Raw genomic sequence first — 15,021 nt, forward strand, 5'->3', positions numbered from 1 at the left:
ATATGTACTTACAATATATGTATTAGGGTGTTGCTATACAACAGAGGGACGAAGTATCAAAGTGTAAGCAAGTTTTATTCTCATGGATTAACCTGTTTTCTGGGAGGGTTGCTTTTTGACAAAATCTTGGACCTGTTTTTCAGAGTTTTGAAAGAAAAAAAATATTGACAACAATTAATATTATTAATGTCAAATTCTGAGCCAAAAAATATACAAATTTTGAATTTCACTTCTTGAAAAAAATTACAGACTTTTCTACTTTTAAAATTGTGTTTTTTTTTTTTTTTTAATACATATTTTAGTCAGGAGGGTCTGTCAGGAGGTCAAATGACTGATTTGTAATTTATATGGATATTTATCTTTAGCTGCCGTTAAGTCATTTTTGATCTAAGAAATGTGTGCGTAGATAATGCTCAATAATACTTGAGATGTCTATTTCTAAAATTCATTAATGTATATTTGTTCATTGTAAGTAATGAGTGTTTTCTTTCCATGTTGGGTCCACACTCACTCACTTATATTAATAATATTTATATATATCTAACACACACACACAAACACATGTTGTTTATCTTACGAAAATGCATGCCTTTTTTCAAGTATTTAATGTGATTATTACTTCCTATGATTACCACCAATCACACTTTGTATGCATATGTATAAATTGTATTACTTATTTACCCTTCTTTTATTTCAGTGACCTAAGTGGGAATGAAATCAGTGCCGTTGGAGCCAACACCTTCCTCTCTCTTCCTTCTCTCAGAACCATACGACTTGAACGAAACAACATCAAATGTCTTCATCATGATGCTTTTAGGGGACTTCGAAATTTGGAATCTCTGTAAGTATCTTACTTTCTAAGTATTTCATTAAAGCCTATAATTATCTATAGAGCAGGGCTTCTCAACTCTTTTTCAGTGGAGTAACACTTGTTAAATATTTTTTTATACAAGTACCCCTAATCAGTGAAAAGCATTTTCAGTTAAAAAAAGTGTAAAAAACTGTTACACATTAAACTTTACTGATTCTTCTTCTTTCTCTTCACTACCTTTTTCCTCAATAGATATTGGGAGAGCCACATCCCAGATCTGTGGCTAGAATACTTTTGGATTGTTTTAAATATACATTTCAAAATTTAAAGTACCCCCTGGAGTGCTCCAAGTATTCAAGGGGTACGTGAACCCCATTTGAGAAACCAACACTCTAGACTAATGTGTGACCTTTCTTTTGTAATTAGATTCCATCTCCATTTTTAAGGCCAAAAATTCGATATTTTATTAGAAATTAAGAATTATATATTTTTTTCATAGTAAATAACAGACCGGTCTTAGAGAGGTTTTTTGTTTTTTTTGTAAATATACATTTACAAAAATATAACACCACTAAAATTAGATTTCATATTTTTTTTAAAACAAGTGATTTTAAAACTTTTTCGATGATACAATAAAGCATTTGCAACAGTGGAGGCTTATGACTAAGAAATTCCCATTTTTTCTGTTTAATATTAATGATCCATTTTTACAATGGTATCTTTTAATTTTTTGAGCCGGACAATATATCATACTGTTTAAACTTAGGATTCCACAAAAAAAACTAATGTATCAAATATGATACGTATGGAGTTTTAATAGGGTTAAATCATTATTACCTCTGCCAACGCAGTTGAACAGAGGTTATGTTTTTGCCTTTGTTTGTTGGTCACCAGGATTAGGACAAAAGTTACAGTTGGATTTTGATCAAACTTGGTATGATAGTTATATATGGTCACAGTAAGAGGGCATTGATTTTGAGAGGACATGGCCAAAGTTAAAGGTAGAAAAAATTCTTATAAATACTTAAACGACTCTAACATAGAAATATAAAGAGATAGAGAGCTCAAATCGGTGTCCTTATGTAGTTTTAATAAATATGCTTCATATGTTGCAAAAAATCAAACTTAGGGAAAATGACCAAAGGTGAAGGTTTGCGCTCTATCAAGTGCCCATTCTAGCTATTTATATAAAATATTTGTATTCGTTGGATTTGGTCTGGAAATCAACGACCGATCTGGGAGCGTTTTAATTCTAATTGCTTCGGTCTCCAACGGAGTCTAAACAATAACATGTAGGTACGAATACTGTTCATTACTCATTCAGATATACTTACCCTTGTATTTTTTTAGACCTGCTCATAAATAACAATATTTATATACATACATATGTTTACCACAGACAAAAGGTGAATTTATGAGGGACTTCCGTTGCTAAGACAACTTTTTCTTAGTCATTCTTTTCTAATTAAAATTTAACTTTTTAATTTAATTCTTTTATTTACCTACGGAAATGTTCAATTCATTTATTTCTTAGTTAGTAAATTAACTTAGACTGAGTCCTTTCCCGTCTCACTCCCTATTTGTGTGGCCATACTGATAGTATCTTTCCTCATTTGTTCACGCACGTCAACACTTCAATGATGGATATTTTTGATTCTATGTATTTTTCTTTGAAGGATAATTTTTCTGAGATTGGAAAAATAAACAATTTAATGACCCTCCCCCCCATTCCAAATGAGATAAATTGTTTTAAAATCATTTTTCTCTGTCAATGATAAGCATTTGTCGATAAGTTACTCTCATTATTCTATATATTTCAACAGGTTTCTGAGCTGGAACAAGTTTGAGACTCTTCCAAGTGGGCTTTTGGATGGTACAAGACGACTAGAGGATTTGGAGTTGGAAGGAAATCCACTCAAATGTGACTGTCACATAAATTGGCTCATGGCTTGGCTTCAAAGGGCTCCCAGTCTATCAGGAGGAGCAGAGTGTCACAAGCCTTCATATCTTCAGGGTCAGAAATTAACGGATATTAATTATGAGCAACTCAAGTGCACACGGAATGTTGGTGAGTGTCAATTTAAGTTCAATTCTCAATCATTTACTAGAGTAGTAGTAGAGGTCCTACTTGAAAATAAATCAACTCAGAGATCCCCTCGACAATCAAAAGAGGACAATAACAGATTAAATTTAAAATAGGTCTTAGTGTATGTAGAATGTACCTACTACGGCTTGTCCGATTATTTGAGGGTTAAAACCGATTAACTTGCATATCCCCCCAGCCTTCAAATTAATGTTTCATATTCTATTAAAAACATAATCAAACAAAAGGACAAACAAAATATACAACACTTCTCATCACCGTAGCAAAGATTTTGAGGAATTATATCCCATAATTTTTCTTCTTAGAATTTATAAAAAGGTTAATTCAGTTTTATTTTATTCAACCCCAATATGGCCACACATAGGGTTTTGTGATAATTGATTATATTTTTGATTATAAATGACACGAAAAAATGCAAAATACAAGTATTTATCCATTTCGGACTTGCATCTACACGAGGCCGGCGTTCTGTTTGACTTAAAACGATATTTTAGAGAACAGTTTCTAGAGTGGTAGAATCTGACTACCCCGCTTACATTTACAATAACTTCTACAGTTTACAAATTTTATATATTAAAAGGAGTTAATCCGCTCATTTTTCCTTCTCTAATGATAAGATTCTTAATTGCCTTGGATTAAACAAATTTCTTCCTTGTGTGGACGCAAAACTTTTTGAATCGGAATAAAATCGTTTTAAAAATGTTGGCCTGCGGGCAATAGTAGAGTCTAGTACTTAAGTGATACCGAGGGTTTGACGCATTTAACTTGAAATCGGTATTTGCAACACCATTACTACAGCATTTTATAAAATTGCAATGACATCATCTTTCTTAAATAAAAAAATCACAATTATATTTCTGGGGCTCTTAAAAAAAGACATTTTCATTCTTAGTCAAAAAAGTAGCCTAATACCAATATCAATTTTTGTACCAGTACCGGCAGGAAAATATCCCTATCGTGACAGTACTAGTTAAAAAATATGTCACATATCATAAATTACATTGATTGTGATGTTCTGAAAGATTAATTAGAGGAATTTTTTTTTATAAATCGCCACATTTGGGATTTCCATGGTTGATTTAATACTTAATAACTTTCAATCTTGCATGAAGTTTTTTCAAAAATTGCTCATTTCGTATTTTAAAAAATCGGGTCCTTTTTTAGGGAGATAAAAGATCGTTCATAGTCAAGGTTAATAGAAATACAAGTTTAGACCATAATGTAATCGGGCTTGCTAGAATTTTCAATCTGATGTATTGTGCCGACTGCTGGGCAAGGCAGGCAACCTCTCATAGTATATGACGTCACTATTGCTGGATTTCTTTATTCAATGTATCTTACCGACTGGTGGGCAAAAAAAAAAAAAACCAGATTTTGACAAAACATGCAACCACTCATCTACTATGACGTCAATATTATAAGCGTGGTGCAAGTTAAACATCAGTCGTACACGCGTTATGGTATAGCCTGGTATTTCTATTAATCTTTGTTCATAGCCAGTAGCTTACCGACTATTACGGATTAATATAAAATGGCCTGAACATTGAAACATTAGTCGAGTCCTTATATGTACAATCAATAATTTGTATGAGAGATTAAATATATTGTTTACTCCATAAATATGCCAAATAGAGAGAGATTAAAGAATTGCTGTTGTTCTTTTATCCAAGTTTCGTAGTCTTGAGGCACGTTCCCCATTAAAAAAAAAAAGAAACGACCCATTCTAGTTTCATTCGTTCATTTAATATTATAATACATATTATGTGATTGTTTAGTGATTTAATATTAGGGGTCCGATTTTTTCCACATAAAACATTTCCTCTAGCTCCTTACGGACGCTCCTTAATGATGTACTTCAGATTGAAAAGGTTTTGTTGATCAAGAAAAATTTCAAAAATCCATAGCTTTTCACAGAAAATGTAATTATATGAAGAAAATTGGGAAAATTATTTTATTTTTATTTTATTTCAGGGGGAAAAAAACAGCCCTCAATCGCCCTCCCCCTGCAGAAGCCCCTGCTCCGCCTCCTGATTCAACTGGACGTCATAAATGTATGGCCCCTTATAAGATAACAATGTTATTTCTCTTCTTTTGATTGATTGACTCTTTGAATATTTTTTTATGTACAATAATATACATTCAATATATTATATTATAATCAATCAGGTCAATGATTCTTCCAAGGCCAGAGTTTTAATATTTTACATCTCGCAAATATTGAATGTGTCAATATAAAATGACTAACTAAGTGGATGGATTTCATCGTCTTGACCCTTTCTCTCTCTTTATATATCTCTTGCTATGGACTAGTGATGTAAAGGCTCCTTAAATATCGGTTGCGAGTTCATTTCGGTTCCTTGCTCTAAATGTGGGTTATTATAATACGAATATAGACAATTTCTATATAACAACTTTGCCTTGTGTAATCTTCAAACCTCAAAATACATCTTCCAAAATGAAAAGGTTTAGTGATTAAAAATGTGTCTTGTTTTTGTAGGAGTGAAAATAAGATCAATTAAATTTTGGATGCACGAAAATTACTAACTTGCCATTTTCTACACCCTCCCCCCAAAAAAAAAAAAAAAAAAACACACACACATTTTAAATCACAGAACCTCTTTATTATGGAAGGAAGAATTGTTAATGTTTATAGATTGTAATGAATGCAAAACTCTTGAAAATCATTTCCTTTTACGTGCATGATAGATGTGTTAGCCTCCTTAACGGGTTCCAGGTCTTAATGGATCAGCATATATATTTTAGTAGTTCTGATAAGGTTCTACGATAAGGCTGGAGATTCAGTTCTTTCTCGCCCTATTTTCTCTAAAAATAGTACCTATATAATACCAAGGACGTACAGGAGAGGTGTAGGCAATCCCTTTTCTATTATTATAAGTGTGTTAGGCGATCATCTAGGTTGGCAAAACAATTGTGTTGTTTCTCTATTTTTTAGTAATTTTATTCTACTCTATATTTCGCCTAGGGCTGCAAAAAGCCACTGGTCGCCACTCATTTTATCTTAAATGCTTGTTATCCTATAAGTCTGAAAGAAGGATAGCACACACTACCAGTATTAATTTTGTTTGCTATGACCAGACGAAATACATTCATCATTTAAATATTATTGCTTGATGATAAGATGACAAAACGGAACAATATTTTAAAGTGTTTTGTATGATGACTAAAACAAATCTTTTTCTTTTCTTGAAATAAATACGTGAATAATTCTGACGAATAATGGACAAAATATCACGAAGCCAAACACTACATAAATTAATGATGACGTCGCTTTATTTTTTGTTGGTCAGGACCAATTCAGGGTTCACGAACTTATTCATTTTGCAAGAACCGATTCTTTCACGCATTTTGAATGGCGTGTAATCTACTTTTCATAGTTTAGCAGTTTGTCAACCGGTCCGTAGATACAATTCGTGACATGACTATTATGGACCACTCAGTTGTTACAAGAAGGAAAAGGTATATTTGTAAACCTTGTTGAAATCACGTTCACTCTTCCAAGAACCATCAAATTCAGTCCACGGATTAAATCTTTTTTTATTTCAATAATAATAATAAATTTTATTGACTTTATAATATTTATTGATATGATTTACAATGATCTTACATAGATATAGATGGATTGATGATATTATTAAATGTGGCATGCACAGAGTTCGTCTTTATAATGGACTGCTTTATAGATTTGATTCAAATATACTATATAATACATTAATCAACGAAGTTTTGGACAAGTCGCATACAATAATAAAAAATATTTATTTTACAGCTCGGCTAGAAGTTTTGAGTGATTTAAATCTTTCAAATCAAATCATTTATATAGTTTTTTTTATAAAATATGAAAAAGCATTTTTATCATTTTTTATTCTATTATGAAATCAGCAGCACTTATTCAAAGATTAATAAATAAAACTTTTTTTTCTTCTTTCTTAACGATAAAACTTATTTTATCACTTTTTATCATTTCTTCAACTTTTATTTTTTTCTTAAAAGAAATGGTAATTTATTATCTAAGTTTTTTTTCTCTCTTTAATTTTTCATACTATTAAATTCTATTTTTCATGTCATAGAGGGTGTGGAAAAGCGGATATAATTCTCTATTAATCCGCATAGAAACTACAACTAGGTTACACAAGCCTTTGTTTATTCATTCATGGCCCGTCAGCACAAAAGCCATATAGATTACATTCTCTGACGAATTATTGTCAATTTCTATAATCAGATTATTCTTATCAACCTATTGGAGGAGTTGCAAATTGTACTTAAAGTAGCAGAAATTCATTGTCACGATTAAAGAATTTAAAATTTATCCATTTTATTTTAAAGAGTCGATATTGGGGCCATAGTATGTTTCATGGTTCAAATGAAGACTTTAAAACGATAGATAACATTTTGAGTATCTCAACGTATCCCAGAAATTTCAATACACACCCTATAATTGAGCAAAATATGCCTATGAAATATTTGTTCGCATATACTCTAAAACAAATGATGATTTCTCCTTCGATTAATTTTTCTTTAAGATTGTTTTTATTTTCACTATTTTACCTACATTTTCTTTTATGTGATGGCTAATTTACATTTTTTTATTTTTTTTATTTAGACATCAACGACTGTAAATCCCTTCCTCTTTGGTCGTGCCCATCCTCTTGTAAATGTGTGGATGGTATTGTGGATTGTCGTAGTCGGAAGTTGGTAAACATTCCCTCGCATTTCCCAGATGACTCTACGGAGATGTAAGTATATCATAATAGGCCTTATATTGTAAATAATGTTGGATTTGAGTACTTAAAAATGTTTTTGTTTTTTTATATTATTATTAAAAAAAAGTGTTGATATTGTATTAAAAAAGATAAGATATGCAAGATCTCAAAAACTCAAACTCGGTCGTACTTGACAATTTTAACTCGAATCCAACACTCATTGTACATATTACAAAGATTGATAACATATTCATTTCTTCTATTATAGACGTTTGGAACAGAATCAAATCACAGAGATTCCACCTCAAGCATTTGCTGGATATAGAAGGCTCCGAAGAATGTAAGTTATTTTTTTTATGAATAATATATATATATGTAATATAATAAAGTTCATTCAATCGAATGATTTAGGGAGACGCGCCTCATTCATAAATGAAATATTTATTTAAAAAAAAAAATAAGAATACTAACGAATACTATAATAGACGTTATAATTTTATTTTTCTCCGGAATGTGTTTGTATTGTGTTATAATGTTATTCTTAACAAACAGTTGTAGTATTCAGGTCTACGGACTGATTTGATTGAAAGCTTCTTTTCATCTTCAATGTACACATATAAAAGGACATAAATAAATAAAGTAATCCATCCCCTATTCTCTGCTATAATTTGTCTAGTTATTGGGATTCTATATTGATTCATTTAACACAATAAAGAGGCATTCATTTCATGCATATAGATAGAAATAGTTCATTCAAGCTTCATTGCTCGTTGGAATTATTTGTGGTTGATTGAGACCAAGGACTTGCCGTGAATTATACATAAACTATTGAATTATTAACTTTAATGTTGTTTGGAAATAGGAAGAACATTTAAATAACTCAGTTAGGATATTTCTATAGTTTTAGGAGACATTATTAATACAATATATGTATATATTTTCTATACTATTAAACCATTTATAAATAGGAAGTATCGTCACCGGGATCAATTGTCAACAGAGGCCCTTGCTCTTATTCTTAATTAATTACTCACATAAATGCATTGCTGTGTTGAAGATTTGATAAACATTACTATTACCAATGCGTGTCGGAATATTAAGAGACAACCCTACTTTCATAAATAGTTGAGAAAGACTATCGTTCCATTCATCACGTTTGACAACTTTAGTTACGAGTAAATAAATAATTTTAACTCCATTTTATTCAAACAATATTTTTTCTCGATAAAAACTTGTGAAAAGTATTCGTACGTGGACACTTTACCTATAACCAATCCGATGCTAGCTTTCATCTTTTTTGAGGATTAGCCCCAAAAATTATCAACACCGTACATAACACAACATAATTACTTACATATATAATACAAATTTGATGGTGGATGGATTCATAAACTTTTGGGGCAGCTTGAGCCTACACCTTTCCTCAAAGGGACTTGCAACGCCACTGCCTAAGAACTAATCTTACATGTTTTTTATCAAATTTTGAGGCCTTATAATTATTTTTCCATATTTTTTCAAACAATTATCGATATTAAGCCGTTTTTGTAGAAAATTATACTAGGGAAAAATGTATTTTTGTTGTAACAAAAATAACAAATGCCATTCATAATATATGTACCAAAGGGATATTCTACTCTACGACATGAAAGACAAATCGAGTGTAGGTATTTATTTAGTAAACAGCACGTATCTTTATTTATAAAACTACGTGCTGTGTAGCAAATAAATTCCATGCCCTACATTAGAAGATACTGTTGTAATATGTACGTAATGAAAAAAACTCGTGAATAAGTGAATCTTTTTCGAATAATGAGTATTTATAATTCCCAAAATAAAACTGCAAATGTGTGAGGGCTCACTGTGTCTACTAATAGGGCGTGCCGTGAGTCGTCAGTGTATAAGGTAAGGTCACTTAGGAAAATAATATTTATTTGCCTATTTAATTCCAGATTTCTCAAAGTAATTAATTAGCCTTTCAAATAAATTTATTTTAATCTTTTTGGGAGGATTCATTTTGATATTGTACACATATGTTTTTATGTTTATCATAAATAATACTTTTAATGTTTTATGTACATTAAGCATATGTATATAATTATGATTTCATTTACGAGGCCATGGATCGTAAATATTTTTAGTTCAAAGGAAGAGCCCGCATCAAAAAACTGCATAAATATTGCAGATGCAGAAATATTATTCCGTATAAGTTGCTAATAAGATATTAAGCACATGTGGCCCATCAACATTAAAGCAGCCTAGAATAATATCCCACCACAAAATTGAGTTTGTATTATATTTGAAAACTTTACGAATAAGTATCTTCTATTTTTATTTATAAAATACACCTAAAGGTCGTAAAAATTCCTTGTCATAATTACAAATCAATAATAAGACAGATTTTGCGGTTCAAATGAAGTCTCATAACTCAAATAAATGTTAAAACTATAATTAATCATTATTGGGTATTTTAACTGATGCTAAACATTTGAATATAAAGTCCATAACTGATACAAATATTATGTTTATGAAATATTAATAGGTGGTGTGTGTTTATGAAGTAAAATGAAGTATAAGGAATTTCTCCTTTTTTTTTTTTTTTTTTATATTTATTAGTGATATGCCAAAAGCAAAGCTAGTCAATTGCTACCCAACTTCTATGAAGTAAACAAAAAAAGACAATCCAAATTCGCCTCGTGTATATAAAAGGCACATTATAGCATGAAAATCTTTCTAGAGGAACTTCCTTTCTCTCATAAATTTAGAATTTATGTTTTTGCAGAGGCAACACTTTTCACCAACCTCCCCCCTCCAAATCATGGATTTTTTATAAATTATTGTCTCTGAAAAGAAAAGATTATGATAAGTAAGAAAACATGAGATTTTTTTTAAGGATCTCTTTTTTGTTTAAAAAAAAAAGACATTCTTTCTCAGAACAGTGGGGTATTTATTTTATTCGTATTCACTTAATCCGAGCCAGTTAAGAATGCTGATGTATCGAATGGGAATTGTATTATTACTAAATATAAAATTGTTTTTTTTTAAATTAATTGCTTCTCTTTAAGAATGAATATGTAAAAAATAAGCTTTTAAAAACTTTAATTTTTGTACATATCATTAATATGCACTCATATTAATAACCATCAGTGCTACTAAAAATACCAATATATGTGTAATATATAGGCAAAAATAGCTTGAATACCGGATGTTAACCACCATACAATTCATATAAAATTACGTATCTTATTAATACTATCAAATAACGAACCAAATACATAGATGTATTGATGATATCTTAAAAATTATACTCATATATACGCATGGATGCTCATAACAATCATAACACATAATATCTTTTAGTGTTGTGTTTTAGTCTAAAAGGTTTGAGACTGTTATAGTTTTGTTTGGCCGAATAAATTCGGTTCTTAAAAACAGTTCTGTCTTTATGGGTTCGAAACAAAAATTAAGTCAAGAAATAATTGTTCTCATTTAAAACTCCTTTAAGGTGGATTTTATTGATGACATTGTGTGTCAGAGGCGTCCGTCCGCAGGGTGTAGGTTGCAGATGACGGGGCGTCCACAGGATTATAATTTTTTAGTTTTTGAATTATTTTTTTTTAGAATAAGTTCCAAACATTAAAATTTTTGGGAAAAAGTTTGAAATATTCAATTCTTTCGAGAAAAAAAATCAAAATACACAGCTGTTAAGGAAAAAAAAGATTTTAAATATGAATATTTTTGCAAAAAATTTCAAAATTCCACAGTTCTTCACAAATAATTAAATTTTTAGGATAAATATTTAAAAAATCTATCGATATTTTAATTTATGAAAAAAAAAATTGAAGAATTAAAGTAAATTTCATATATTAAAAAAAATTCAAATATGAAAGTTTTTACTAAAAACAAAAAAATCTTAATTGTGGCTCCAGGCTATGCACTATGGACGCCCCTGAAGGGTTATAGTCCCCTCAAATGAAGGAATTTTTGTCTTGGACGAGGAAAAATTACCGTTCTGAATGAAAAAATAATAATGAGAAAATATGGGTTAAAATTTTTCTGAATTATTTTCTCAAAAAAAGGTAATTTGATCAAATTATGCAGCGTAGTTTTTTCAAAAAATTGAAAAGTTAATCCCCCTACACTAAAATATATATTTATATGATCCAATTTGTGAACATCTGCATAAAGGCACCATATGAATTTTAAAGCGTTTCATCGGTATACAACTGGTTTAACGGAGATGGGAGAAATTCAGTCTATAAAGAATAATTCAAAACTGTATCAAAGCAAAAAAGAAAAAAAAATCAGTCTTGGACCCGCCGACTCTCAACACTAATAACTATTTAAAATGATACTAATTTGTTTCTTCTCAATTTACTACAAATAATAATTTCTTTTTACAGAGATTTGAGTAATAATGAAATACGCTCAATCGCACCAGACGCTTTTCGTGGACTCAAAGCTCTAACATCACTGTAAGTATATCATAATGTATTATTATTCAGTAATATTTTTTATGTCATTGCGAAATAAGTTATTAAAATTTTGTAATATCTAGAGTTCATCCGTGGTGATAATATCACTATCAGTCATGTCCCTACTTAATTCTCTGACGTAATCTATAAGCTTTTATGATGTTTTAATCTAAGAAAAACATGAAGGCATTCTCAATATTCTCACAATATATATACATATATATAACGATGAATTGTGAACTTTTTTTATGACAAATTATATTTAAGAGCGTTTATTATTTTAGAGGTTTTTTTTTATTTGCTAACTCATTGTTATTCAATAATAAGAAATAATATATAATATTTTAATTGCAAGTATATAAATATTTGGTAGTGTAGGATTCGAATATTACCCGAAGCCGGGAAAAAATCGGCTTTATTATTAAAGTAAACAGTTTTCTGAAAATTATTCGAACTTGCTCCCCGAAATATTATTTGAATAATTAGAGTAAACTAAGAATGTATATACAGCAAGTTTTATTTTTAAAATTATATCGAAAAGAAGAAATATAATTAATAGTGATCAAACGTCTGAGACATTAATGACTTATGTTAGGGATGTGAAAATTGTCAAAATGCTCGTGTGATTTTTTTTTTTTTTTTAAATAAGTATATGTTGGGCATCTGCAAGATATTAGTGCACCTATTAATTATTTCTCCCTATTTTGAAAATCCAAACGTATTAGCGAGAAAGGAGCAATATAGTTTTTAAAGGGATCTTTGTCAGCAGATATTTCGTCCATCAAAGTTGCCAGCATATATTTTTCTTTTTGATTTACACTCACGAAGATTTAAACCATTTTCAAATCTCTAACTTTAGTATATAAATTTTAACTTATATATGTTGTGATTATATATGTAGATATAATTTTTTTTTGAAATTATTTCCTAATATGTGCAAATAAATATTTTCACCAATGAACTACAATATTTGATTAATAATTAATTGACTGCCACCTTATTGGGGACTTAATTGTTTAATTTGGATTATATCAATTCAATGAAATATTATTGTTCTTTTAATTTTTTGCCTTTACTCGAACTCGATAATTATAAATCGAATCTAACACTAATATTTATTTGGAATGAGTTCTCTATTTATTTATATTTTATTTACAACAAAGTGTCATGGAACGGGGAAAGATTGCATGACGATTTTCTCTCTCATTAGGCATAGTGAATAATTGATGAATCAATTATGATAATTGGTTTTTGATGCATATAAATCCCATACATATTATATCCATTTATCAGGCTTGGACCCGTCTGCACTTTTCCGTTTAGGTGATCATTTGTTAATTCCTTTCTGTTGCTTTTTTGTTTAAATTAAACCACGACCACGTAATCAATTTTTGTCCAAATTCCATTGTCTACAAATATTTTCCCTCCGTAGTATGTTTATTTTGAGGTACCGCAGATGAAATACAATAATACTTCATCCGAATACACCTTGGGAATTCATGGATAGTGATGACAATCGTGTGTATTTTAGGCATGTTAAAAAAAACGAAATCAACATGCCAACCCTTACAATTTGAATAGTGTTGTAGAGGAGAGCGTATTAGCTGGCATAATGTTTCATTAGATCAGCTACATGCAGCTGTAACGAGGGGGAGAAGGAAATAAATAAGGATATTGGCAATGATAATCCTCTTTGAATCCAACAAGGACTTACAATTATAACTCTGCAACAAATCTTCAGAGTGTCTTTTATGAACACACACCTATGTTCAATCAGGGTTTGAATGTAGTTAGAAAGTAAGTTCCCTGCGTCGTTAAATAATAATGACAACGGCTAAGGAAAAGAAAATTTATTCTTCCGCTTGCCAATTCCGAAAAAGTTCATCACTATTCATGGAGATTGTGTAGTTCTTTTTTATATTTATTCAGAATACCCTTAGTGTCCCTAACGGACAAAAAAAAAATATTGAAACCTATTAAAAAATTTTAAACCAATCATGTAGTTACTATTTCGCCACTTATTGAAATTTAGTTTTAATACTATGTTAAAGGATGCCTTAATTGAACAATAAAAAGTAATTAACTAAAAGCATGAAGGGTGCTTCTTCATCCTTCAATATCCAAGCCTGACATTTATAGATATGTATGTAATAGACTTATTAATCAATCAAAAATGTTTTGTTTTCTAGTGTGCTGTATGGAAATCGCATCACGTCCTTACCCACTCAAGTATTCAATGGTCTCTCATCTCTTCAATTATTGTACGTATTCGTTTGCTTTGTTTTATTATTTTTCCATGCATATAATATCAAGATGAGAATAATTAAAACGGTGTCTCCTCCAGAGGAGAATATATAAATTAAATGGGAATTCATGCTTCTTTCATTCAACTGTTGAGTGAAATGTGAATATTGATTTATGGGCATTTGTTATTCTTTTTTTTTTTTTTTTGGTAAGTAGTCTTTGATGCCTCTTCAATAATATTTTCAAGGAGGCTAAGGGCTTGTGTATATAGGAGGGGGAGCCGGTACAGCTATATGACGTATACAAGTTTTAACTTGTATAATATCCAAATTGAAGAAGTTGCAATATAAAAAAAAAAGACGAAGAATTTACAGGTTGAATGCTTGTGATAAGGATTATAGGCCTAAAAAACAGCGTTCTCCACAAGATGGTGCAGACGTACTAAGCTTTTGTAATAAACGAATAAGTAAACAAAATACTCATAAGTAAATAACTCTCATGCCCTATTAAATCAGGTGTTATGATCTGTTTATTCAAGTTGTAATGTCTTCGTCTTAAGCTTAAAATGTGACGACTTTTAAGATGTCTAAACTCGTAATATCTCATTTTTTGGTTCCCGTGATATTCTTTAAAATACATATGATTAATTTGTATTTATTGCGCACTAAA

General features: G+C 30.1%; 1 protein-coding gene across 3 annotated transcripts in view; it reads left to right on the forward strand.

Annotated features, from left to right (window-relative positions):
- sli (slit guidance ligand) overlaps positions 1-15,021 on the forward strand; it is a 388,150-nt gene that overhangs the window by 356,671 nt on the left and 16,458 nt on the right. For 2 of the 3 annotated variants that reach the window (XM_040717859.2, XM_040717860.2), the window contains 6 exons: positions 698-841; positions 2,635-2,879; positions 7,537-7,669; positions 7,905-7,976; positions 12,037-12,108; positions 14,298-14,369. In XM_040717859.2, coding sequence (XP_040573793.1) covers positions 698-841; positions 2,635-2,879; positions 7,537-7,669; positions 7,905-7,976; positions 12,037-12,108; positions 14,298-14,369 — 738 coding nt within the window. The remainder of the gene's footprint in view (positions 1-697; positions 842-2,634; positions 2,880-7,536; positions 7,670-7,904; positions 7,977-12,036; positions 12,109-14,297; positions 14,370-15,021) is intronic. The other variant, XM_071890272.1, reaches the window with a different exon arrangement.

This window comes from Lepeophtheirus salmonis, chromosome 8 (assembly GCF_016086655.4).
Source record: "Lepeophtheirus salmonis chromosome 8, UVic_Lsal_1.4, whole genome shotgun sequence".
Taxonomy (NCBI): Eukaryota; Metazoa; Arthropoda; class Copepoda; order Siphonostomatoida; family Caligidae; genus Lepeophtheirus; species Lepeophtheirus salmonis.